The sequence below is a fragment of the Trachypithecus francoisi genome, unplaced genomic scaffold (assembly GCF_009764315.1).
Source record: "Trachypithecus francoisi isolate TF-2019V2 unplaced genomic scaffold, Tfra_2.0 Lachesis_group16, whole genome shotgun sequence".
NCBI classification, from domain to species: domain Eukaryota; kingdom Metazoa; phylum Chordata; class Mammalia; order Primates; family Cercopithecidae; genus Trachypithecus; species Trachypithecus francoisi.
In genome coordinates, this window is record NW_022681461.1 from 5,652,701 (window position 1) to 5,679,079 (window position 26,379).

At 42.1% G+C, this 26,379-nt stretch overlaps 1 protein-coding gene across 5 annotated transcripts in view; it reads left to right on the forward strand.

Moving 5' to 3' along the window:
- The window catches only part of SPTLC1 (serine palmitoyltransferase long chain base subunit 1), an 80,702-nt gene extending 54,562 nt beyond the window's left edge, over nucleotides 1-26,140 (forward strand). For 3 of the 5 annotated variants that reach the window (XM_033236793.1, XM_033236795.1, XM_033236794.1), the window contains 8 exons: nucleotides 3,770-3,859; nucleotides 7,332-7,439; nucleotides 9,635-9,730; nucleotides 10,081-10,177; nucleotides 11,299-11,353; nucleotides 18,786-18,903; nucleotides 22,187-22,260; nucleotides 24,729-26,140. In XM_033236793.1, coding sequence (XP_033092684.1) covers nucleotides 3,770-3,859; nucleotides 7,332-7,439; nucleotides 9,635-9,730; nucleotides 10,081-10,177; nucleotides 11,299-11,353; nucleotides 18,786-18,903; nucleotides 22,187-22,260; nucleotides 24,729-24,822 — 732 coding nt within the window. In that variant the 3' untranslated portion in view covers nucleotides 24,823-26,140. Of the gene's footprint in view, nucleotides 1-3,769; nucleotides 3,860-7,331; nucleotides 7,440-9,634; nucleotides 9,731-10,080; nucleotides 10,178-11,298; nucleotides 11,354-12,002; nucleotides 12,149-18,785; nucleotides 18,904-22,186; nucleotides 22,261-24,728 lie in introns of those variants that run through there. The other 2 variants (XR_004443355.1, XR_004443356.1) reach the window with 2 other exon arrangements.
- The last annotated feature ends 239 nt before the right edge of the window (nucleotides 26,141-26,379 follow it).

The following is a 26,379-nucleotide window of genomic DNA, read 5'->3' on the forward strand; positions in this document are numbered from 1 at the left end:
TTCATTTAGGATTCTGTCATCTTTGTTTAGGTGTCAGCCTAAGTGCATCACTTCATGAATATACACAATCTCATGATGAATATGCATGATCTTGCCATTTTATACTAAATCTGCTGTAGGTTAATGTTTCACATTTACACAATTTAGAAAAATCTGTAGGGAAAATCTGAAAACTGAGCCCATTCCACTGGTTGATTTCTTTCTACAAAGTATAAAAAGATGTTTCTTATGATTATGCAGTAATAGAATGCTAGTCTATTCAGTAATAGAACTGCAGTCTGCTGCCATTTGTTTTGCTAAGTTGGTATTATATAAATTTGGAAAACATCAGATTCAGGTTTTGTATGTGCTCTTTTTCTACGAGATCCGTAAGCCATAGAACTTTTTTTTTTTTAATGAGCAACAACAAGAAATAAAATTTAATATCTTGAAACTTATTTCTAATTTATAATTTTTACTTTTTTACTAATTTATATTTTTCTTGATGAGGGCAAGCCTTCTAAGTAACTTTACATTTTGGTTTTTAGAAATACTCATTTTCAATTTTATTTTCACATAAATAATCTGGTCATTAACACTTTGAATGTTTTCTTTGTCTATTTCCCAAGCGCTGTGGTTCATAGATTGTTTTTAATCCCTTTTCCTACAGGGTCCTTTTTTTTTTTTTTTTTTTTTTTTTTTTTTGAGACGGAGTCTCGCTCTGTCGCCCAGGCTGCAGTGCAGTGGCCGTATCTCAGCTCGCTGCAAGCTCCTCCTCTCCTGCCTCAGCCTCCGGAGCAGCTGGGACTACAGGCACCCGCCACCTCGCCGGGCTAGTTTTTTGTATTTTTTTAGTAGAGACGGGGTTTCACCATGTTAGCCAGGATGGTCTCGATCTCCTGACCTCGTGATCCGCCTGTCTCGGCCTCCCAAAGTGCTGGGATTACAGGCGTGAACCACCGCGCCCGGCCTCCTACAGGATTCTTTTGTGCCATATTAATTCTTCTTAAAGAATGGTCAGTGGATATGAACAGTATAGCTCATAAAAGGAATACACGTAACTATGAACAAGTGAAAAATAGCCTAGCCTCACTAATAATTAAGGAAATTAGGCTAGGAGTTTTGCCTGTTAAATTAGGGCATGTTTTTAATAGTAGTAGTCAGTGCCAACACAGATGTGTTGAGACAAAGAGTCTATGACTCGAAAGAGTTTAAATTGGCACTTCTTTTCTAGAAGGTAAATTGGCAGATACATTCCAGGATCCAAGTAATTCCATGCCCTTTGACCCATTCCTGTGGTGGTGTCTTTAAAAAATTATCAGAAATGATGTCACATATTGAGGGATATTCGTATTGTGATATGAAAAAGCAAGGCCGGGCGCGGTGGCTCAAGCCTGTAATCCCAGCACTTTGGGAGGCCGAGACGGGCGGATCACGAGGTCAGGAGATCGAGACCATCCTGGCTAACACGGTGAAACCCCGTCTCTACTAAAAATACAAAAAACTAGCCGGGCGAGGTAGCGGGCGCCTGTAGTCCCAGCTACTCCGGAGGCTGAGGCAGGAGAATGGTGTAAACCCGGGAGGCGGAGCTTGCAGTGGGCTGAGATCCGGCCACTGCACTCCAGCCTGGGAGACAGAGCCAGACTCCGTCTCAAAAAAAAAAAAAAAAAAAAAAAAAGGCAAATGAGGGAAACAACTAAATCCAACATTAGAGAAATAGTTAGGTAGTTTATGGTATAATCCATAGGCAGAACGTCTCCATTAAATTCATGTAATCCAAGATAATTTAGAAATGCTCACAGTATAATGTTTTTAAAATCAGGTCCTAAAACTACAGTAAAATCCTGATTCTGAACAAAGTAATTTATATGTTTATGCAAGAAAGACAAAAATTATCACCATGTGGTATGATTAGCTAATTTATTTGTTTTTTGTACTTTTCCATTTCCCGAAATTTGAATATTTTTAAATCTAAGAAAAAATGTTTTTCCTTAAAGACAGGCAGGGGTAGCATGCCCTGTGTAGAAATTAGGGTGGCACCTCTTCATCAGTCACTTCTAACATATTGCTAGCTCCCCAGCTTTCAGTTGTGAGTTGACAGAGTAAAGATGATTGAGCAACATTAGTGATGTATACTTTTTTATTCCTCAACAAACATTTTTTTTTTTAGTGCTACTGCTGTGGGTTGTAAAATACTCCTTAAAGCATTGCTCTGATACTTTTTTTTTTTTTTTTTTTTGAGACGGAGTCTTGCTCTGCCGCCCAGGCTGGAGTGCAGTGGCCGGCTCTCAGCTCACTGCAAGCTCCGCCTCCCGGGTTCACGCCATTCTCCTGCCTCAGCCTCCCGAGTAGCTGGGACTACAGGCGCCCACCTCGTCGCCCGGCTAGTTTTTTGTATTTTTTAGTAGAGACGGGGTTTCACCGTGTAAGCCAGGATGGTCTCGATCTCCTGACCTCGTGATCCGCCCGTCTCGGCCTCCGAAAGTGCTGGGATTACAGGCTTGAGCCACCGCGCCCGGCCTGATACTTTCTAATACTGATCATTTCTAATTGTCCATTGGAACAGAAGCTTAGAGGCAAGAAACCTCTGAGTAAGAAGGTAATAGCAAACTCTAGCTGTGGATCTCACGGTTTTTTGCAGTCCCGCACACCTGAACCATGTACAGTTTCATACATGTGAGAGATTTATTAGTGACTTGCTCTGAGCGGAGTGTGTGAAGGTGTGTGTTTTTTGAAAAGAAGACCTCGGCTGGGTGCAGTGGCTCACACCTGTAACCCCAGCAGTTTGAGAGACCAAGGTCGGTAGATCAAGAGGTCAGGAGTTCAAGACCAGCCTGGCCAACATGGTGAAACCCCATCTCTACTAAAAATACAAAAATTAGCTGGGCGTGGTGGCAGTTGCCTGTAATCCCAGCTACTCGGGAGGCTGAGGCAGAGAATTGCTTGAACCTGGGAGGCGGAGATTACAGTGAGCCGAGATGGCGCCACTGCACTCCAGCCTGAGTGACAGAGCGAGACTCCGTCTCAAAAAAAAGAAAGAAAAGGAGACCTCTCTACCCCACAGCCTAGGAACATCATTGGACAAGGTCATAGTCAAATTTTACTTGATCCGATAATAGATCAGTGGGGAGTGAGGAAGGAACAGGGTTGCCCCTTGTTTTGGGAGGTGAAGGAAAACAGGGTTTGAGTTTTGTAACTTTTTGTTACGGAAAAATGCCAACATAGAAGAAGGAAACACAGTGGTATAGTGAAGCCCCCCGTACCCTTCTCCCAGCTTTGTTACCAGCATTACATCATTCTTGTGCCATCTGTTCCTCACCCCATCTTCATGATGATGATCTTCATTATAGTTGTTCTGGGTAAAATTGACAGACCTTGAATCATATGAATACAGCCATACAATTTTAACCAGTGATTATACCCATGTAACCCAGGAATGTCGGCCCCATTATGATGTAAAACATTCCCATTTCTTTACAAAGTTCCCTTAGGCCCTTTCCCAGTTGGAGGGTTGAAGGGTTTTGTTTGTGTTTTAATATTCTCAGAGTGCCTAATTAGTTTGTGTGTGTGTGAGGTCATCCAGCTAATGCTGTGAGCTGAAAAACGTGTCTGAGAGAAGATAGCACTGTTGTTCATCTCAAAATAACCTGTCACAAACACTGAGCTTTCAGTTCATTCGGAATATTTTTTTAGGAATACGTCTTGGAAGGTGAAAGTGCTGGGGAATATGTAACAGATCTTGTCTTTAGAGTTACTGAAATGTCAGATGTCTGCTTTTTCTCTTTTAAAGAATCCTCGCAAGGCTCGTGTAACTCGGCGTTTCATTGTAGTAGAAGGATTGTATATGAATACTGGAACTATTTGTCCTCTTCCAGACTTGGTAAGCAACCATGTTCAGTCATAATTTTAATATTTGGACTATTTGACACAGGTGCCTTTTGTTTATGACCACTTTTAGTGTATAATGTCTGCGTTGCTTTGCACATTAGGCCTCATAAGCATAGTTTGCTCAGATCAGGGAAAAAGAACAACACACTGAATGCCAGTGCTGGCCTTCACAGAGTAATCAGGAGTGCTCGGTTGCCCAGGCTGAAGTGCAGTGGTGTGAACCCAGCTCACACTGCAGCCTTACCCTCCTGGGCTCAAGTGATCCTTCCACTTTAGCTTTCTGAGTTAGCTGGGACTACAGGCACATGCCACCGCACCTGGCTAATTTTTCCCTTTTTTTGTGGAGTCGGGGCCTCACTGTGTTGCCTAGGCTGGTCTCAAACTCTTGGATCAAGCGATCCTCCTGCCTCAGCCTGCCAAAGTGCTGGTATTACAGGTATGAGCCAGCACGCCTGGCCAAGACTTAGCTTTTTTTTTGAGACGGAGTCTGGCTCTGTCTCCTGGGCTGGAGTGCAGTGGCCGGATCTCAGCTCACTGCAAGCTCTGCCTCCCGGCTTCCCGCCATTCTCCTGCCTCTGCCTCCTGAGTAGCGGGGACTACAGGAGCCCGCCACCACGCCCGGTTGGTTTTTTGATTTTTTTTTTTTTTTTTGTATTTTTTAGTAGAGACGGGGTTTCACCGTCTTAGCCAGGATGGTCTCGATTTCCTGACCTCATGATCCACCAGCCTCGGCCTCACAAAGTGCTGGGATTACAGGCGTGAGCTACCACGCCCGGCCTTTTTTTTTTTTTTTTTTTTTTTTTTTGAGACAGAGTCTTGCCCTGTTGCCAAGCTGGAGGGCAGTGGCACCATCTTGGCTCACTGCAACCTCCGCCTCCCTGGTCAGGCAGTTCGTTCTCCTGCCTCAGCCTCCTGAGTAGCTAGAACTACAGGCTTGCGCAACCACCCCCACCTAATTTTTGTATTTTTAGTAGAGACTGGGTTTCACCATGTCGGCTAGGATGGTCTTGATCTCTTGACCTCGTGATACGCCCGCCTCGGCCTCCTGAAATGCTGGGATTACAGGCGTGAGCCACCGCATTGGCCCTACTTAGCTTTTAAGATCCAGCTTTATTTAGGTGAAATCAACGTGTAAAATACACCTACTTTAAGTGTAAAATTTGGTAAGTTTTGACAGATGTATATACATCTCTATCACCATAACCATCACCACCATAGTCAAGATACAGAACATTTTTATGTAAGAAAATGTTTATCTAGAAAGAAAACTTGATCCAGAAAGCTTCCTGATGCCTTTTTGTAGTAAGTACCCATATTGGCTCCAGGCAGCCATTAATCTACTTTCTCTTCCTGTAGATTAGTTTTACCTTTTATAGAATTGCGTATGAATGAAAGCATAGCTTGCTTTTTTTGTTTGGTTGTTTGAGACGGAGTTTCACTTTTGTTGCCCAGGCTGGAGTACAATGGCACGATCTTGGCTCACTGCAACCTCCGCCTCCTGGGTTCAAGCGATTCTCCTGCCTGAGCTTCCCAAGTAGCTGGAATTACAAGCATGTGCCACCACGCCTGGCTAATTTTGTATTTTTAGTAGAGACTAGGTTTCTCCATGTTGGAAAGGCTGGTCTTGAACTCCTGACCTCAGGTGATCCACCCTCCTTGGCCTCCCAAAGTCCCGGGATTACAGGCGTGAGCCACCGCGCCTGGCCAGAACTTAGCGTTTTGGTAGTGAAAGCAACATAACTTTTTAGAAACCATGACCATTGAAATTTCCTTTATTGAGGTGAAATTCACATAACACAAAGTTAACCAATTTAAATTGTACAGGACAGTGACATTTATTACATTTACCATGTGTGCAATCATCAACTCTAGGTCAAAAACCTTTTCATGACTCGCAAAGAAGACCTCAAACCCATTAAACAGTCACTCCCCATTCTCCCCATTTTCTTCTCCCTCTAGCTCCCAGCAACCACCAATCTGCTTTCTGTCTCTATGGATTTACCTTTTCTGGCTATTTCCTGTAAATGGCATCATATAATATATGACCTTTTCTTTCTGGCTTCATTCACTTAATGTTTTTAAAGTTCATTAACATTGTCAAACGTGTTTTTCTGCATTTATTGGGATGATCATGTGGGGTTTTTTCCCCCTACATTCTACTAATGTGTATGTAATACATATTTTATTTTTCCATGTTGAACCACCCTTGCATTTGGCCATTGAGATTTTAATCTAGGAGTCTATTAATTGAATAAGGATTCAAAATAAGATTTCATATGTTATTTTTTAATTTTTTCACTATTTCTGAAGAAATTTAAATATATTTTAAGTGTCAGTAGAAGAGATGTATTTGTTTTCTTCTTTCTGTTTTTGTAAGAGTGTCAACGGTTGATGGAATAATGTGAGGGAGGTAGTGAACCAGAAGGTACTAGGACATATATTATAGGACTACAGTAATGAAGCAGTACTGATGGACAGATACACAGCCAGAGCAGTGAAACTAAAGATGAAGTGTAGGAACAGCTCAAGTGTAGGTAAGCACTGAAGCTGGGCATGGTGGTTCACACCTTTAATCCCAACACACTGGGTGGCTGAGGTAGCAGAATCACTGGAACCCAGGAGGTCAAGGCTGCAGTGAGCCATGACCCTGCCACTGCACTCCAGCCTGGGTGGCAGAGCAAGACTCTGTCTCAAAAAAAAAAAAAAAAAAAAAAATCAGTATTGTGCTGTCTGTTGTTAAGTTGAATCATTTTAGACCATCTAAAGTACAATTGATTCTCATCATTCATTCTACTTAATATTCTGTAAAGTTGCCATGAACACTGGAATAAGAAAGACTGAACTATTGCTGCTTGGGCAAATAATAGGGTTAGGTTCCTCTGAGCCTCTGGTTACAACATTTTCATCAACCAGTTGACACAATACTTGCTTTATGTGTGTTTTTGTTCAAAGGTGTCTTATTTAAAGTCTGTTGATTAATTATACTATAACTCATGCCTGAACAAAGCTTCTCTAACACACAAATTTTCTCCATGAGGGACATCACAGCCTTCGTGCACTAGGAGTAGTAGATGGCACTTTAGCATGACACTTGGGGGCCATTCTAAATAGCAAAATCACCAACAGAAAACACAGAAGTCCAAAAAAGTGGCAATAAATAGACCTTCCATAGGGTACTTATTCACAGGATCAGAGCTGAAACAGTTGCCCGTTCACCCTCACCTGGGGAAACACGTGTCAGGTAATTCAAATTCTTCACTGCTCTGCACATGCACATGTCTGTGATGACAGGAAAAAAGTGTCGATTTGGAGGTTGCAAATACATTTTTATAAGTAGATGAATTTGCACATATAGAATTCACAAGTATTGAGGGTCAGCTGTACATGCTTTTTAATCTTTAATCTTTATAATATGTTCTATATGATGCTAATCATTAGTGTCTTAACCTTTATATAACACTTAGGTTAAGTTAAAATACAAATACAAAGCAAGAATCTTCCTGGAGGAAAGCCTTTCATTTGGAGTCCTAGGAGAGCATGGCCGAGGAGTCACTGAACACTATGGAATCAATGTAAGTTCCCCTTGTTAGGAATGTTTCCCCTCTTATAGGAGACGTGTAGTTCCATTCTGCTAGGCATATATTTTTATAGGCACAAGACAGCACTCCTTATCCGTTTGAAGGGTCACGAAACTTTGGTGTCTGTCACCTCAGTGAGCCCAGGATGGGTCTAGTCAGCCAGAAGAGGGAACCCCATCTTCCTTCTGAACTTACTAACCCAGAATGGGTGGTCATGGTTTGTGCTGTGTTTGCAAAGTTGCATTTGAATTGGCTTTTAGTGTCTCTTCTCTAGAAATGGTTAAATGTTGCCTTCAATTATTTCTTAAAATCACCAAGAATTTCCTGAGTAGTCTTTTCAGAAGTATTCATGACAGCAGAGAAACGGTATTTAAAAATCGATGTTCTATATAATATGTTTGTGGGAGGTAGATATAGTTATGTGTGTGCGTGTGTATGTGTGTGTGTGTGTGTGTCAGAAACAGCACTGGCATGTCTTCAGCAAAACCTCTTCAAGTCCCAAACAGTGAGGTGTCATGTTTCCTTTTCTGAGGGAAATGGACCCAGACTGCCCACAATGCCTAGTGGGTTTTGCTCCTGGAGCCTCAGGGGCAGAGGAAGTCAGCCAGTCTTCAACAGCTGTATTACCAACCACCAAGTGAAGAGTTACAGAAAGCTTTTTCTCCAAAACATGCGCATAAGAGCTGTGCAACCTATGTTACAGAGTTGAAATATAAAACATAAATTGCCTTAGATTATCTACATCCCACTACCATGTAGTCCCAGAAAAAAATGTAGAGCAGAGTGAATATCCTGACAGGCTGGATGTAAGCACCTCCTCTAAGGCAGACTGACATTCAGCAGTTACATGCACCGAGGAGATAAATGGAATAAATGGAAGTGTAATTCAAGCAAATTTAGCAGTACACTACAGCCTTTTTTAAGGCATGAAAATTTTTATGAAGGAAAAAACTCAAACTTCACTGTTGTAGTTTTCTGAATGCTTCCAGCAGTTGTCACTGAGGAAATACTCACAAGTGCCTGAGAGTAGAGAGCGGAATGTGTGGGCTTTATTTGGATCCTGATTCAAACAAATGCTGTTAAAAGAAAATTTGATGAGACAGTCAGAGATAATTTGAACACTGAATATTTGAATATATTTAACATCAAATTTACGTTTAACATTTAAAACTTGTTAACGTCTTAAGTATGATAGTAGTTTTGTGATTATGCTTTTGAAAGAGTTGTTATCTTTAAGAAATACACAGTGAAATGTTTATGGATGAAAACCCCATGAAGTCTGGGATTCACTACAAAGAAGTGATGATGGTGGTAGGGGATATAGATGAAGCAGGGTTGTCCTTGAGTTTATAATGATTGAATCTGGGTGATGGGGATTCTTTGTTCTGTTCTACTTTGTTCAGGCTTGAAGTTTTTCATAATGAAAGGTTTAAAAATGTTTTTTAAAAAGAGCAGGAGTGCAGAGTTTCTCTGTTGGATCTATGAAACACTGAGGAAAACACTAGCTGTGTTCTGACAGTCCATTAACATGTCCATCATTTAAGTAATGATGAATGCCTACTGTGTGCCCAGAATGGAACTTGGTGCTGAGGGCTGGAGCCAAAGATGAGCACCAAAGGAGTTCTGAGTGGTCAGAAAGATGTAGGACTCAAAGCCCAGTAGGTCATTAGAGCACATTAGGTTCTTCTGCTGTCCAGTCGGTCAAAGATTCCATCGCCATGACGTTTGGATAAATTGATTTATGAAATGCTGAAAGGCATATTGAATACAAGAATAAAGTGCTCAAAACTTCAATAGACTTATTTTTATTTATCTCAGGTGCATCCCATGGGGAAGGCCAGCTAGACCACTGTTTTAGCAAGGAAATAGTCTTATTTTGTACCCGTGACTACTTTTGATTTTGAACAGCTTTGGGTTTTATCTTCTTATAATTTATTTGTCTTTGCTATGAGTTAATTTGTCATGTATAATGGTAAAAATATATAAAATGAGAGTTTCAGAGATGGGCCATGAAACTACAGTTCATTCAGCGATAGATGTTGTATGGTTTATTTTTTATTTTCATGTAGATAGGTAGTTTGAATCCAGATGTTAACAGACAGTTTGATGCTGTTAAATTTTATCTCTAGGCCTGAAGTTGGCCTTTTTTTCTTTAAACTGTGGAATAACTATCACTCCTTTTCTGGCAGATTGATGATATTGATCTTATCAGTGCCAACATGGAGAATGCACTTGCTTCTATTGGAGGTTTCTGCTGTGGCAGGTCTTTTGTAATTGACCATCAGGTGGGTTCTTTTTTAAAAAAGGAGCTAAAACTGAAACTAATTTCTCCATTGGTCACCTCAAAATATAACTTTGAAATACAAAATTTACTTAGTTTATCACACAATTTTTATTTAAATGTCAATTTTTAAAGAATCATTCAAAATACTTTCTATTTAGAAATGATTTCTCATTTAACAAAAAATCTTGTTTCTCTTACACGTATCATGTTTATTTATGGCTGGGTCTTACCCCGTCACCACATGTACATGCTGTTCAGTAGTTGTTTTAGAGAACCAATGCCTTAAAAATGTTTACCTAGAAAGGGCAGAGAATGTATATATGTGTCTTCAACTGATTTGTTTCTTCTCAGCGACTTTCCGGCCAGGGATACTGCTTTTCAGCTTCTTTACCTCCCCTGTTAGCTGCTGCAGCAATTGAGGCCCTCAACATCATGGAAGAGAATCCAGGTATAACCCTTGAAAAACCCGAGAAATCAAAGAGATGTCAGGTTACATTAGTTGTGTTACGGATTTATTTACTGGAGAAATTATTTGCCAGACAAAACTGGTTTGCAATGACACGATCTGGCCTTCGTAGGAAGAGTGGCAGTGAAGAAGCTGTTCCTGCCCCAGGGAGTTGGGGTCAGAGCTTTTCTCCTGTGCTTAGAGCCAGAGCCAGAGCCAAAGCAAGGCTGGCTTGGATAGTGGGTGGAGATACTGGGAGGAGGAGGGGCTCTCAGCCAGTTCTGGGCCTCAGCGTTCCACTGGTGTAAATAAGCCAGTCCTTATTTGGTTAATAGTTTTCTGAGAAATCAGCTGAAAGCATGCTCCTCTTTTATCTGTATAATTTTATAAATATTGTGAGTTTTCGCCTTTAGCCTTTGAATCATCAGTTGGTAGCGAAGCCAAGCCCGGTTTACCAGCAAAGAACTTACTCAGTGGGAAAAATAAAAAGTCTAAGAATTTGAAATGTGGCCTTTGGCTGTGACAGGGCCACCTCTGCAAAGCTTAAAACAGAAAGGGAGCTGCAGGCCCTACCCGGTACAGTATTTCTGAATCTTCATCACTTATTCTGATTCAGAGAACCAGAAAAGGTGTGTCTCTGTGCTCATTCATATGCTTGCTTCTCAGGTGGCCTGGCACTCCTAACTTCTCATCAGATACTTTAGTTGTGGGATTTTCCTTGAATAAAAAAGGAAAATATCAAGAAAGGATTGTAAAAATTACTGTGCTACAGTTGAGTTTTCATCAGATGGTTGAGGATAAAGAAATAAGCAGTAAATCTGTGCCCTTCGATTCTTAGCCAGACCATCTCGAGGATCTTGATGAGAGCAAGAGGCATTGATTGCTTTTGAAAGCATCCTTCCGGGTTTGGTGAAAGTGGGGCAGTGAGGTGAGAAGGGGCCGGGTAGCATGCACCAGAGACGAAGCCCGGCCTTCAGGGGAGTATGGGTTCCTGGCTCTGTTCGTATGTAGAAGGATTTGCAGCATTTTAAATCGATGAACTTGATCTGGGTCTTCAAAAATATTTTTAGGTTAGGACTATCATACGTTCCAAGTAGACTCTCAAACGTATTTTTTTCATCTAGGTATTTTTGCAGTGTTGAAGGAAAAGTGCAGACAAATTCATAAAGCTCTACAAGGGTGAGTTTTATATATTTTCAACCAACATAAAGTTTATCTGCACCACACTTAAACAACTAATGAAAACTTTTAATTTTATAGGCTCGGGTCAGTTTGACCAAATTGCAACTAAGAAACCAAAAACTTAGTTCACTCACGTTGGTTTATTTGTATAAAACCAGATCATCTGTTTTAAAGAATCATGACTTTGTTTTTCTGAAAATTGAACAAACTCATTAATAAAATATTACAGCAGTACAGAAGATCGAAAGATGAAAATAACAACCCAACCGTCTTACCACTGGAAATAACCAGGGTAAACATTGAAGCATCTCTCCATGTCCGCACACATACGGGGATGCCATTATATATTACGTAATTAGATGACTGGGTTCATACCATCTGTGTTACTTTTTAGTAAATTACTAAGTTTTAACACAAGAAAAATAAGTGAAATTTTATGAGTTTTTTTTCTTTCTTTCTTTTTTTAAACTACACAAGAGTCACTCTTTAAGATTCCTCTGTAGTTAAAAAAAAGATCGAGGTTGGTGCTATCTCCAGGCACATTCCTGGTCTTATAGAAAGTGATTTTATATTGCCCAAGGTATTTGTTTTTGCCTTTCCTAAGGTGAAACATGCTTTCTTGGTCATGAAAGTCACTCTGTTCCAGATACGGAAACTGGAGACTTTAAGTAAAAGAAAAGGACAGTTGATAAATGAGTACATCACAGCTGTTCCAGATGAAGAAGGGGCAGAGACAGTTAAAGTTCTGGGTGTGTCTGTGTGATAGTAACGGCAGTTCTTGCATGATTTATGGTAGGGAGATATATTTGTATTGGTTCCAGTTCCATTGGTTTGTGAAATACTAATATGCCGACACAGCCTAGCGTGTTGGAGTCACTGGAAATTGATCAGCGCCAGCCTCACGTACCCTTCACTCTATGGTGTAACCTGTCTTAGTTTCTAAGTCCAATCCTCCACCTGCCCCAGCTCTGTCACACTTTTTCTTTCCGAAATTCCTAACCCTCTGTCTTCACTCCCCTCACTTTCAGCTAACAACCTGGCCTTATGCTGTCACTTGGGACTCTGTCGTGTTTCCTGACAAATCTACACCCCTGTGGGTGTCTGAACCAGTCTTCCCTCCTGTAGACCAATAAATGTTGCTCCAACAACCACAGGCCCTTTTGTAAGGACTGAGTGCCTTTGCTTTTCCCTCCTACTTTGTCATCAGCCTGTTTCCCTTTTTTGCATCATTTGATTAGCAATCACGTCCACTTTAAATTCCCCTTGCCTGTCACCCCACATTTCCCTCTGCAACTTCCCATGCCTTTGCTCCTCTCAGTAGCTATCATCTCCACATCTTCATTACACTGGCAGCTCTGAGACCTGGCTTCTGCTACTGCCCTTCACCTGGACTGTTTTTGTGGAGGTCTCCACTGACTACTGAATCCAGTGGACTGTCTTCAGAGCTCATCTTGATGTCCCCATAGTTTTCAGCACAGGTGACCACTCTTTCCTTCTTTGGACTCTGCTACACTGCACGCCTGGATTTCCTCTTACGTCTTTGAATGGCTCCATCTCGGTCTCTGAAGGCTTTTTTTCAACACCTTGTTCTTCGAGGCTTTGTTTGTGGTTCTCTGTTCTTCTCATTGCCTTCTTCCACACCTGGAGTTCCACATCATTTCATGACACCTGTATGTAGGCAGCTCCCAGCTTCATATCTCCACCCTGGACCACTGCAGCTCCAGGTCTCACACCCAGTTGCCTACTCAGTATCCACAGTTGGAAGACTCCACGGCACCTCATAGCAAACACACAATCAAAAGGGTCGCAGGAGCAAACCGTGCTGGTATCTAGATGGTTACAGAGAAGAGTGAAAAAACAGCAAAGAGGTCAAAGTTACAGGAGGGAAGGAGTAGGGAATCTAGTGGAAGATGAGGTCTGGGTCCTGGGCCATCCACACACAGGGACTTGTGAGCCCTGATGAGAGCTTTGACACACAGAGAAAGTCCTGGCATGGTTTTGAGCAAAAAAGTGACACACCCTGTTGGATACCCTAGCAAAATTACTTTTGCATGATGTGAAAAAATACATTGAACAGCAATAAGAACAGAAGCAGGGAGACCAGTTAGGAGATTGACGCAGGCGAAAGGTGATGGTGACTCTGACCATGGTGGGATCCGTGACGTGAGAAGTCTGGGTATCTTCTGAAGGGAGAGCACACTGGATCTAGCGGAAGTTCATATGCAGGGTGAGTGAGAAAGAGAAGACTCCAGGTGGAGCTTAGGGGGTTTGGGCAAAGTAAGTAGGTAGAGTTGGTAGTGAGTGAGAGGGATAGAACTGTGGAGAAACACTTACTGGGGAAAGTCAGCAGTGGTTATGTTAAGCCCGAAGTGCCCGTCAGACATGGAGTGCAGAGCAGCAGCTGGATGTGCAAGTCTGAGGTATAAGGAAGAGCACTGAGCTAGAGATAAATGTTTGAGTCTTGGGGTATAGATATTATTTGGAGCATTTCAATGTGAAGAGGTCAGAAACGTAGCCAAGACTAGTCTGAGAAAGAGTGACCAGTGAGGAAGAGGCAGGCTAGAAGAGCCTAGAGTCCTGGAAGCCAGGGAAGAAATTGCTTATGTAGGAGGTCAGCCCTGTGACATGCCACTGCTTACAGGCCAGACCAGATAACAGAACACCAATCCTTTGACTTCATCATGTAAAGATATTATGACATGGTGAGCAATTTCAGGGGAGTGTGGGGTAAAACGCCTGCTTGAAGGAGGTTCCAGACGGTTGGACACAGCTTAGATGACTCTTTTGAGGAGTTTTTCTCTAAAGAGGTGCTGAGAAACAAGATGGTGGCTAGAGAAAGAAATTGGTCAAGAGAAGAATATTTCAGTTTAAGATTACTGAGGTCAATTTGTGAATAACGTCTAGCTAAGTATAAAACATCCTTTCTCCTACTGGTTGGCAGTACTGTCTCTATCATATGCCAGGTTCCCATTTGTACTTAGATCTGTTTTTGAACTGTCTCTTCCATTCCATTGGTATATTTGCTCATTGCTCAGACTGCTTTTATTTTATCTGTTTTTGTCGCTGTTATGGAATACAGGTTTATCACTAGTGTCTGTTTTTATTACTGTTTTGGAATACAGGTTCCTCCAAAGTTATTGCTAGAATCTTGATTGGAATTGCATTAAATTTTCTGATGAATGTGGAGGGAATTGTCATCATGAACAAGAGCTCTTGAGTTAAATCTCCCTTTGTGTGTTTTACTGGAATTTCTATAAAGCCCTTGTACCTTCATGGAACCTTTAAAGGAGATTTTCAGACATCCTGTAGATTTTGTTGCTGTTGTGAATGGAGTTGTCTTTTCTCTTATATTTTCTACTTTATTGTTGATTCATAAGAATATTACTGTTTTCTCTAAACTGACCTTATATCCAGGAGTCTTTCTAAACTCTTATTATTTCCAGTAGTTGTTTCATTCTGTTATGATGATGTACATAGAAGTCCTGTTATCTGCAATAATGGTGTTCTCTCTTTGCTTCCTAATGCTTTTACATCTTAGTTCATTTTGTTATTTTATTGCTTTGGTCTGGGTCTCTAATCTGTATTGAACAGTGGCAATAATAGCAAACATTCTTTTCTTATTCCCAGTATAGAAGCACTTCTTCATTAAATATAATACATCATGCTATGGGTTTTTGGTGAGTAGCCTTTATCAAATTACTCCTAGTTTTATTTTCTTTTGTGTTTTTTTTAAGAGACGGGATTGCTCTGTGTTGCCCAGGCTAGAGTGCAGTGGTTATTCACAGATATAGTCAACACACTACAGCCTCAAACTCCTGGACTCAAGCAATCCTCCTGCCTTCACCTCCCGACTAGTTGGGACTACAGGCATGTACCACTGCACCTGGCTAAATTATTCCTAAATGTGAAGACCTTTTGTTAAAATCATAAATAAATGTTGAACTTTATCCTTTTTTTTTTTTTTTTTTTTTTACCTCTATTAAGGTAAATCATAAATTTGTCTTATGGCTAAATTACATTGAAATATTTTCTGATGTTAAACCATCCTTGCATTCTTGAGAAAACCCTTCATTATAACATGTTTTTCTCCACTGTTAGATTTATTTAGCTAATATTTTAATTTGACTTTTTATATCTATGTTTATAATTTAAATGGATCTATAACCTTATACCAATTTTATGTAACATAGGAGTCAGTGTTAGGGTAGCTTCAGTAGATGATTTGGCTATTTTCCACTCTTTCTACTTCATGGCTCCACTGAGTAAAACACGGCTTGATTGTTTCTTCAAAAGTTGAGAGTAGGTCTCCCACTTTAAGGCCGTGTAGGCTTGGAGCCTTTGGTTTGGGGATAGTTGTTGATTATCTCTCATATATCCATATTATTTTAACTTTTTATTTGTATAAGTTTGGTTTTGTGTGTTTTCATCACAGTGTTTTCTTCCATGTTTTTATGCACTGTCTCATTACATTGTGTTCTTTCTCCAACTTCTTGCATTTAGCTTTTGGTTTTATTTCTTATTTTCCAATAAATATATTAAAGATAAATATTTTCAGAGGCAGTATCTTCAATGTTTAGTTCTGAGTAATTTTTTTGTTCAATTTTTATCTCATTTTTCACTTCTCTCATCTCTGAGGTTGAGTTTGGAAAAGGAAGTTAACATCCTATGCTGGTTTGCCTCTGTTTTCATTGTAATTGTAGTTATTGTAATTGTAGTTATTGGTATCTGGTTCTCCCTATAGACTGTAAGCACACAGTGTAGACTGTGGCTGCCTTAGTGATTGCTCTGTCCCTGGGAGCTAGCCCAGTGCTCGTTTATCCATTGGGATAAGATGATACGTCCGGCAAAGTCTTTAGTTAAAGAGTAACGTAATAGACTCTGAAACACTGCTTCTCTGAACTCAAGCTACAACTGTGTCCATTTGGTTTTAATTAAACTCATCTGACATTCAGCATCTAGGCAACCAGAGATAGGGCATTTTGTTTAATTCTTTCTCTCACCAGCATGTGAGGTGAGACCATTTGATCAAAAAGCACAAGTTAGATTTGGACCTCAGATGCCTTGTATTTCTTTCTTTTTTTTTTTCTTTTGAGAGGGAGTCTTGCTCTGTTGCCCAGGCTGGAGCACGGTGGCACGATCTCAGCTCACTGCAACCTCCACCTCCCAGGTTCAAGCGATTCTCCTGTCTCAGCCTCCTGAGTAGCTGGGATTATAGGCACTTGCCACCATGCCTGGCTAATTTTTATATTTTTAGTAGAGACGGGGTTTCACCATGTTTGTCAGACTGGTCTTGAACTCCTGACCTCATGTTCCCCCCCGCCTTGGCCTCCCAAAGTGCTGGGATTATAGGTACAAGCCATCGTGCCTGGCCGCTTGGTATTTCCTGAGGAAAATTGAGGCCATTTGATTCATATGAAATGCTATTTGGAAAGCAATTTTTTTTTTTTTTTTTTTTTTTTTTTTTTTTGAGACAGAGTCTTGCTCTTGTTGCCCAGGCTGGAGTGCAGTGGCACAATCTTGGCTCACTGTAACCTCTGCCTCCAGGGTTCAAGCAATTCCCCTGCCTCAGCCTCCTGAGTAGCTGGGATTACAGGCGCCCACCACCACACCCGGCTAATCTTTGTATTTTTAGTAGAGACAGGGTTTTACCATGTTGGCCAGGCTGGTCTCGAACTCCTGACCTCTGGTGATCCACCTGCCTCAGCCTCCCAAAGGGCTGAGATTACAGTTATGAGCCACCACACCTGGCTGAAAGCAATTTTTTGATACTCTGAGAATATATGACCTTAAAAAAAAAAAGAGAGAGATTTGATGTATGTGTTTAACATGGTTAGAATTTACACAGGAAATGGATTTTGAAAGTGTATTGCTTAGTTTCTACATTAGTAAAGAACTAACCTAGGAGGTTCCCTCACATTCCACATCCTCAAGATTCCATGATTCGGACCTATAGGCTGCTTTATTGAGAGATCTAGCATGATGTATTATATTTAAAGAAAGGAGATGCTACTTAATAATGTTCCAGGGGTGACTGGAAGGCCAGGTCAGATGAGCCTCCGGAATTCACATTATTGTAACATGCAGTCGTCATTCTGTAAAGGCTTCTCGAGTCCTAATCTGGGAAGATTCAGTTGTGCTACCTAGTCCTTTTGTTGTTATTTCATTCTGAGGGAAAAACAAATCATTTTAGGTGAAACAAACTAAATGAAAGGAATCTAAAATGTTTAGCCCAGTTTCAAATAGACATATATCACATTTGTGTCCTAGGAAGTAGGTCAAAACTCAAATAATATTTGTTATCATAGGATAAAATAGACTTTAAATGAATCTGATTGGATATTAATAATATGGCATAGCATCTCCTGACAGCTATAGTACAAATACAGGATTTAATTTAATTTAAAAATACAGGATTTGGCCCCTAAAGATCTGTCTTTGAGAAACTTCAGATTTTTCTGCTGTTAATCCTAAGTAAAAAGAAAATAATTTTAATCCAAGTAAAATCTAAAACATAACATGCAAATAAGGACATTTTTCTACCTAACATATTGCTATTAGTCAAAATATAATGTATGTTTGGTTTTTGTTGGTTTTTTTTTTTTTTTTTTTTTTTTTTTTTTTTTTTGAGACAGGGTTTTACTCTGTCACCCAAGCTGGAATATAGCAGCACAATCTCAGCTCACTGCAACCTTGACCTCCTGAGTTCAAGCGATCCTCCTACCTGAGCTTCCCAAGTAGCTGGGACTACAGGTGCAAGCCACCACACCTGGCCAACTGTTGTATTTTTGTTTTTGTTTTGTTTGTAGAGATGGGGCATAATGTTGTTAATGTTAGAAATCATGCCTGTAATTAATGAGAAACAAAATAAAAACTAAAGACATAGATAATAAGCAAGGAAGCATAACATAAACTGTAGTGAGTAGCTTGTGAAGGATCCAGACAGGATGAAACATAGCAAATGATGGAGCTGAGCCTTCCCTAAAGTGGGTGATGCAGAAGGCCCCAGCAGCAGGCAGTGCTGGAGCTGGGCCCCAGCATGTGCAGCCAGCACAGGGAAGAACAAACATCAGGGGTGAGGGAGCACCTGGCAAGGGAATGACAGGCCAAGCTGGGGCCCAGAGGGCCTATGAGGAGGGGTGCCCAGGCCGCTAGTACGGTGCACAGACTCCCTGGTGGGAGGCTGGGGCCATGAGACCCGGTCCTGTGCTCGAGAAGCCACATCACAGGCAAACTTTTTTAGATGAGGAAGCAATGCCCAGGGTGCCTCATTTCGCTTTCTTTGTTGGAATTGGAATAATCCTTCCCGTCAGTCGCAAGCTTCTGTACGTTCACTGTGCCGTGACATTGTGGACTTCTAACATTATTTCTCCGTGGGTGATCTTTGAGCCTGGAAGGAACTTACGGCTGTGTGTGTGTTTCCCTTCTTCAGGATTTCTGGATTAAAAGTGGTGGGGGAGTCCCTTTCTCCAGCCTTTCACCTGCAACTGGAAGAGAGCACTGGGTCTCGCGAGCAAGATGTCAGACTGCTTCAGGAAATTGTAGATCAAGTAAGTATCCATTTACTTGAGGAAATCCCCCCACACCACTTCTGCCCTTGCCCCAAGCAATTTTTTAATGTTATTTTTTAAGAAAAGTCTCTTTGCCCTGAGAGAGAAGAGAGTAGAAAGGAAGATGCTGGTGACCCACTCTGGACATGGAATCTTAATCCTCCAGGTCCTTCCTAGCTTCTGGCCATGGTAACGGGCAGCAGGCCCTCCCATTGGGTCAATATGTGGCTCCCTCCAAAGTTACTCTATTTTGTACCACATTGCATTTAAATATACTTGGCCTCTCCTCTGAAAAATTAGCCTTGCAGAAAACTCTCTTGCTCACCGTTTTACAAAGCCAGGCTTTCCTATGTGTAGTTGGGGGAGGCATTGTGTGTGGGCATCACACACATTCCTGGACAGCTGGCTGTCCCCACAGCACAGCTCAGGGACAGTCCACTCGCAGTCACCCTGAAGTCAGGATGCTCTTGTATCTTCCCAAAGTTATTTTACTACTAATTGTCTAAGAAACACATCACCAGGGAAACCGCTTGCCCGTTTTCATCTGGCAGCACTGCCCCTCCAGAGTGCTTCCTGCATGCGGGTTTGCAGTGGTGCAGGGACAGCAGAAGTTGCTTAAAAAGGGGGAGGAAGAGCAGCGGAGTAACCTGGACAGGAAGGACTCAGGAGGGTCAGTGGAATGCCGCCCACCCTGCTCCCCTCTTCCAAGTCCTGGGATGCTGGACATCTGCTTTCAGAAGAATCTGGACTTTTATGTGGGCTGCTGCTGCTTTTAGAAAAATCTGACATATACCTAGTATGTATTTGAGAATGCACATGGGCATGATTCTGCTTCCTCGTCCAGAGGTTGTAGCTATGAGCGATGCTACTAGGTTTCTGGGGTCATAATGGCAGCTACCACCTATCATGTGCCTTTTCAAGGCCAGGCCCTGTCCTAAGCCTCATCTGCCTATACACCCTCTCAGGCAGGCTCTTCTAGGCCACATGGCTGTGCAGTATACAGACCAGGTGTGCAGGCAGCCTGTGCTGCCTACCTGGCTTCAGCTGTCCTAGGTCCTAAATGTTTGAGCCACATAATCTGGAATAACAGATTTGTGGAGAACTTCATAAAATGTGTGGCCTTCTAGAGTCAATTACATTAAAAAAAAAAAAAAAAAAAACAAGCCCCAGGATCTGAGCTTCCTAAAGAAACATGTCAGATTATGAATAATCAGGCTGGAGCTGCTTATCTTGTGAGGTGAGGAAATGCACTGATGTCCCCTCAGGAATAACTCTGTGGACATGAAGACTCTCAACAGGGAAAAACATCCCACTGCCTGCTTTGCCACCTCATTGTTTGTATTGTAACGTTCCTGAAATACATACAAACACAAAACTAAGTGTGACATCTTTGTGATTAGAGTTCTCATACAAATGGAAAACTAAAACAAATTTATAAATTAAATACATACTAAATGGACAAGCCAGTAAAATTCCCATTCATTTCGTTACCTTCATGAGGCAGGTAAATTTGTTGTTTTCAGTAGACTTGCCCCAGTGGGACAGCTGAGAGCCGTGTGCGCAGAGCAGGCTCATGAGCTGCACACGCTGGTGATGGGTCTGAGTGATCGCTCCACCGTTCTCACTGAGTCTCTTCTCGAACTGCATCGGGACAGTTGTCCACACTTGCTTCACGTTGAGGGACAGTCGCCTCCTTCAGATGCCAGTGTATTCGTTGCATAGTAAATCCACCTGTGTTCTCTTTTCATTAGATAGCAACAGCTAAAGTCTTACTACTGCTTTGTACCAAAGAGAGACGCAGAGGAGGACGTGTGAATGAAGCGACTCGGTATTAAAATACTGTGCTTACAAGGATTAGCCACGTAACGAAAGAGGAAATGAAAAGTCTGTGGACAGCTCACAGATCTCAAACTCCTGTCTGTGGGCCTGGTTTGATCCTGGCTCTCTTAAGGAAATCCTCTTGAGAGTTGAGTGAGAAGAGAGCAGTCTGGGGTAGGGAACAGAATACTATCTAGAAACTTCATTTATATATATCTATCTTCCCGCTTCTGTGTATCATCACAGCTTCCATTTTTAAAATCTTCCGAATCTTTTGTCCCACTCCCCTCATCTTCTTTTCAGTATTTGAAGGAGAGGAGAAAACCATGCTGCCTTAACTCTTATTTAAGTTTTGTAGATCTGAGAGGCTTTGCCAAGTTTATTTTGAGTTGCTCAACAGGACACTGTTTTTACAAACTGAGCTGTTGTTTATAATGTCTCTTAACCAGCCAGGGCTAGAAACAGAGCCGGTCCAGATGTGTGCAGGAGTTCACTTTTCCAAGTACACTTCCAGAGCCTAGAGTCAGCGGGAGGCTGCTGTCATTGCTTGCTATGGGTTTTCCATCCCTTCCTCGCAGCCTATGACGTGACCCCTCTTCAGGCAGATACCTTTACTGCCAGACACGTGGAATAATTGTTCTTTCCTTTACACTGGCCTTTGCTCTGTTGCTGCTTTTTTTTAATATAACGCACATACCACATACCATAAAATTCACCCTATTGAAGTATATCGTTAAGTGGCTTTTAGTATCATACGTGCAGTAGGTTGTGCAACCATTACTGTCTCATTCCAAAACATTTTCATCACTCCAGAAAGAAAACACTGTAGCCTATTACCTTGCTCTGGTGTGTATGCTTTCTTTATTTTAGTAGAGATTGTTTTCATTTTTTCTTAATGTTGACAGATGGTTAATATGTAGGAAAGCTGTAAAAAACTTTGTTAACGCGAGACTGTGCAGTGCCCGCGCCGTGCCCAGATGCCACATGTGGGCGTCGTTTTTGCTAATACCTGAAGTGCAATGGTTTTTCTCTGACACAGTCCTACTGGTGGTGGTGGTCTTAAGTCCAGCCTGCAGGACTTTGCTCTCACCATTTCCTCACATTCTAACTCTGCTTTGTCTAAATGGTAGCCATTAGCTATCTGTGGCTGTTTAAATTTAAACTAAGTGGAAATAAAAGGTACAACTGTGACCTCTCAGTAGCACCAGCCACATCTCCCTGTGCCCAGCAGGCACACGGGGCTCATGGCGACTGCTGGGCACTACAGAAAGGAGGCATTTGTCTGGCAGAAAGTTCTGTGGACATTGCTGCCAAGGTGGTGGTGTAGTATCTTGGTGATATCTTCTAGCAATTAGAATTGGAAAAGGGAGTTAAAGCTACCATTGCAGGATTTCAGCGTTCGCCCAGTTTAATGCCCGCCGTGTCTGAAGTCCAGGTTGCCGACGTGTTCTTTTTCCTCCTGCAGTGCATGAGCAGAAGTATCGCATTAACTCAGGCACGCTACTTGGAGAAGGAAGAGAAGTGTCTCCCTCCTCCCAGGTCGGTGACATTCAAATATGACCTTATTTTGTTCCCCTGCGCTGAGCTCTATGAAATACATTATCTTTTGAAACATTTTGAAAGACTATCATAGGCTAAGGAAGAGTATCTGTCATTAAAATATAGTACATTCCCTGTTTTCTGCTCTTAAACTAGAAGTGTTTTAAGTTTTAATTGAGAAGCTCCCGAGGACTCACTGAGTACCCTCTCAGTTAACTCAGAGAAATGTCTGGGAGCCCAGGAATGAACTTGGGCACACTGAGTTTCCATCAGCTCATATCTGCCACATCTGAAAGGTGGCACATGCCGGACCAGGAGTTCCTGCCACAAGGACTGTCCTGCAGGGACGATCGGCAGTGTTGGGTGGGGGTGGGCACACCTCTCTGCTGCTCCTTCAGTCAGCGACACTCATTAACACTTGGAAAAAACCAAGCAACGGTGGGGAAAAGCTGCAGCATCAAGAAAAAACACCACTTTGGGAGGCCAAGACGGGCGGATCACGAGGTCAGGAGATCGAGACCATCCTGGCTAACACAGTGAAACCCTGTCTCTACTAAAAAAAAAAAAAAAAAAAAAAAAAAAAAACTAGCCGGGCGAGGTGGTGGGCGCCTGTAGTCCCAGCTACTTGGGAGGCTGAGGCAGGAGAATGGCAGGAACCCGGGAGGCAGACCTTGCAGTGAGCTAAGATCAGGCCACTGCACTCCAGCCTGGGTGACAGAGCGAGACTCCGTCTCAACAAAAAAACAAAAAAAAGAACACCAAAAGTAAAAGACTAATGTCTTTGACTGCACTGGGCCAGGCAGTCACAGGAGGGGGCATGGACGTGGTCAGTTCTGCCCTGGGGTATTCATTGCCCAGGCTTTTGAGAGCAGGTGATGTCTACACCAAGCCTGGAGAAGTGTGTGTCGGGCATCCTGTGGGCATCGTGGCTTTCCATCAGATGCGGTGGTGTGTGCTTTGCTCAGGGTTGTCAGTGGCTTGGAGACCTCCAGGTTCATCTGGGAGTGCAGAATGGAAGCTGCAGAAGAGCTGGAGAGAAGGGTCCTGAGGCCAGATGCCAAGTCAGGGAGGCTGCAGGCGAGCCCACCGGGGAGTTGGAATGCTCTGCTGGCCTGGAGCGCCAGATTAGGATTTGGAAGATCACTGTGGTAGCAGCTCAAAGCACCTTAAAGACACTGCCCTTGTCAGCCAAGCGCAGTGGCCCACACCTGTAATCCCAACACCTGGGAGGCCAAGGTGGGCAGATCACTTGAGCCCAGGAGTACAAGACCAGCCTGGGCAACGTGGTGAAACCCCATCTCTGTAAAAATTAGCGGGGCATGGTGGTGCACGCCTGTGGTCCCAGCTACTTGGGAGGCTGAGGTGGGAAAATCACCTGGTTCCGGGAGGTGAAGGCTGCAGTGAGCTGAGATCACTCCATTGCACTCCAGCCTGGGCTACTCCCTTCATCTTTTATTGCACTTACCCAAAGGTATAATCCTACATCCTACGTTTACTTGTTAGTAAGACTGTAGGTGCATGAGGACGGCAGCCATGCTGGTTTTGTGCCCTCGGGACTCCATGCACAGCATAGTACAGCTCAATAAATATGTGTCACATGCATGAAGCAGATGTTTGCAGAGGGAACTGAGGGGACAGAGGTAGCATTGTCCTTTCAAGCTATTATTTCTTCGATTTCCTGAAAACTTGAACATTTCTGCCATACCTTAGAGTATTACAGAGCTTTCACATTGCTATTGACATAAATATGCATAATCAAACCTCTCGTTGATTTGAGAAGGATGGAATTCCTGCTTTGTGCCTGGCACTGCCTGAAGCAGTACATGATGGACAGGATGCTGTTTCCCAGCCTCTGAGGCAGAGCCCATGGCAACTCACTCTGACTGGGTGTGCACTGGTGGTGTATGCCAAGGCCTGCAGGTTACAGTGTCCCTGCCACAGCAACCCACCTGCCACAGTAGTGAGAAAGCGGCTGTGGGCAGCAGGTACATGAATAGACAGGCCAACTGCCAAGAGGGGTTTGTTTACAAAAATAGGAGGCAGTGGTGGATTCGACTCTCAGGCCATAGACGGCTGACTGTGAGCACAGGTCCTCACCTCATATAGATATTTCTTTTTTGTTTTTTTGTTTTTGTTTTTGTTTGAGAGGGAGTCTCGCTCTGTCACCCAGGCTGGAGTGCAGTGGCGTGATCTTGGCTCACTGCTAGCTCTGCCTCCCAGGTTCACGCCATTCTCCTGCCTCAGCCTCCCAAGTACCTGGGACTACAGGCGCCTGCTACCACGCCCAGCTAATTTTTTTGTATTTTTAGTAGAGATGGGGTTGGGGTTTCACCGTGTTAGCCAGGATGATCTCGATCTCCTGACCTCATGATCTGCCTGCCTCGGCCTCCCAAAGTGCTGGGATTACAGGTGTGAGCCATCGCACCTGGCCCACAAAGATAATTCTTTGTGTCCTTTACTGTTCTCAGCATTCGGGTTGTGGTCACGGTGGAACAAACAGCAGAAGAACTGGAGAGAGCTGCGTCCACCATCAAGGAGGTGGCCCAGGCCGTCCTGCTCTAGGGACAGTCCCAGGACCGTGGCCTCCTGCCACACAATAGGCAGACAGGACTCAAGACTCCCGCTGGCCACGGAGGGGCCTGAAGGAGAGCAAGAACATGTGGATCTTTGATAGGATTGTTACCAAATGATGTCAATATGGACCAATTGACCATGAGAAGGATGCTTATTTTTTTTAAAAAGAAAACACATCTAAAAGCCCAGGAACTGATTTTTTTAAGAGGAAAACTAATGACAGTGTATAACTCATATTTAAATTGTGCATTTAGTACTATTTAAATGTTTTCTTATACTAGTATTTTATATTCTTTTGTTGTCGTTTAAAACTGGAGCTTCAGTGTCTCTTCCCTCCCTTCTAATAGTAATGATACAGTAAGCACTCCTTAACTCCTTAATATTTCATATAAAAATGACTGCAGCATTGAAGCTAAGAGGAACACTTCAACATATGTGGTACAAATTTATGTTGAAGATCTAATTAAACCACATATTTTCCACTCTTCGTCGTGTGAAGCTAAATGGTGGCTAAAAGGAACACTTTTTGTGTGATTATTATAAACTTTGCATTGTATTTGAATCCTAGAACTTTTGTACACACTAAATATTGATGTCACACCATTTCTAAACTGAGCATCCCTGGCCAGAGAATATTCATTATACTTCCTAAGTGAGCAATAATTTAAATCAGATGCTATTTTATTTTAATATAATTGACCTTTCTTTACATTTCTTATGTGTTCACCTCTAATCTGTTTTAGGACGAGGGTTGGTTGTTATGTTGATCCCAGAATATAAATCATATCCTTTATATTTTAGAATATCTCAAATGTATTCCTTTTCTGTATGGTGGGTTTGCCTAGGGACATGTAACTACAGGCTTTTTCTAAGCTAAGGAAAAAGATAATTTTTCTTTTCAGCTTACAGATTCCAGATATCTACAAAAGATGTGAAAGTACTAAAAATACCATTTTTAAGCAGTACTTTACCTGTTTTTTCTTTAGCAAACCAGGTTACGTGGTATAAAGGTTTGTTATATGTGCCACAAGATAGCATATAAATATTACACCATCATTCCTTCTCTTGTTAAAGGTAGAAGAATAAAATTACCATTTTTATAATCTATGCTCATATTACCCAAATGGTCTTCAACATCTTTTTAAATAACACGTATTTTTTGAATGTTCAGTTTCTATTTTGCTTGAGGTATTTTGTACATATGTGCCTTGTGATTGCTGCTGCTTTAAAGGATAAAGTACTCTTTGGGGGATGAGTCTGGTTTGTTTTGTTTTATTTTTTAATGAAATAACCCTACATTCCTGATTATTACTCTATTTGCATATGTAATATATCCAACAGAATAGTGTCTTAATTTTAACTTTTTTGCACTGGGGTAGTATTCTCTGTGTGTTGTTTTGTCTTGTTTTAGAAAATAACAACTAAATTTCTTAGTTCCTTTTTGCACATCCAACCAAAGAATATATGGTATCTGAAGTTTCCTAGGTTCCTGCTGACCTCATAGGACTACAAAAATATCATGGCCATTATTTTCATAAATAATAA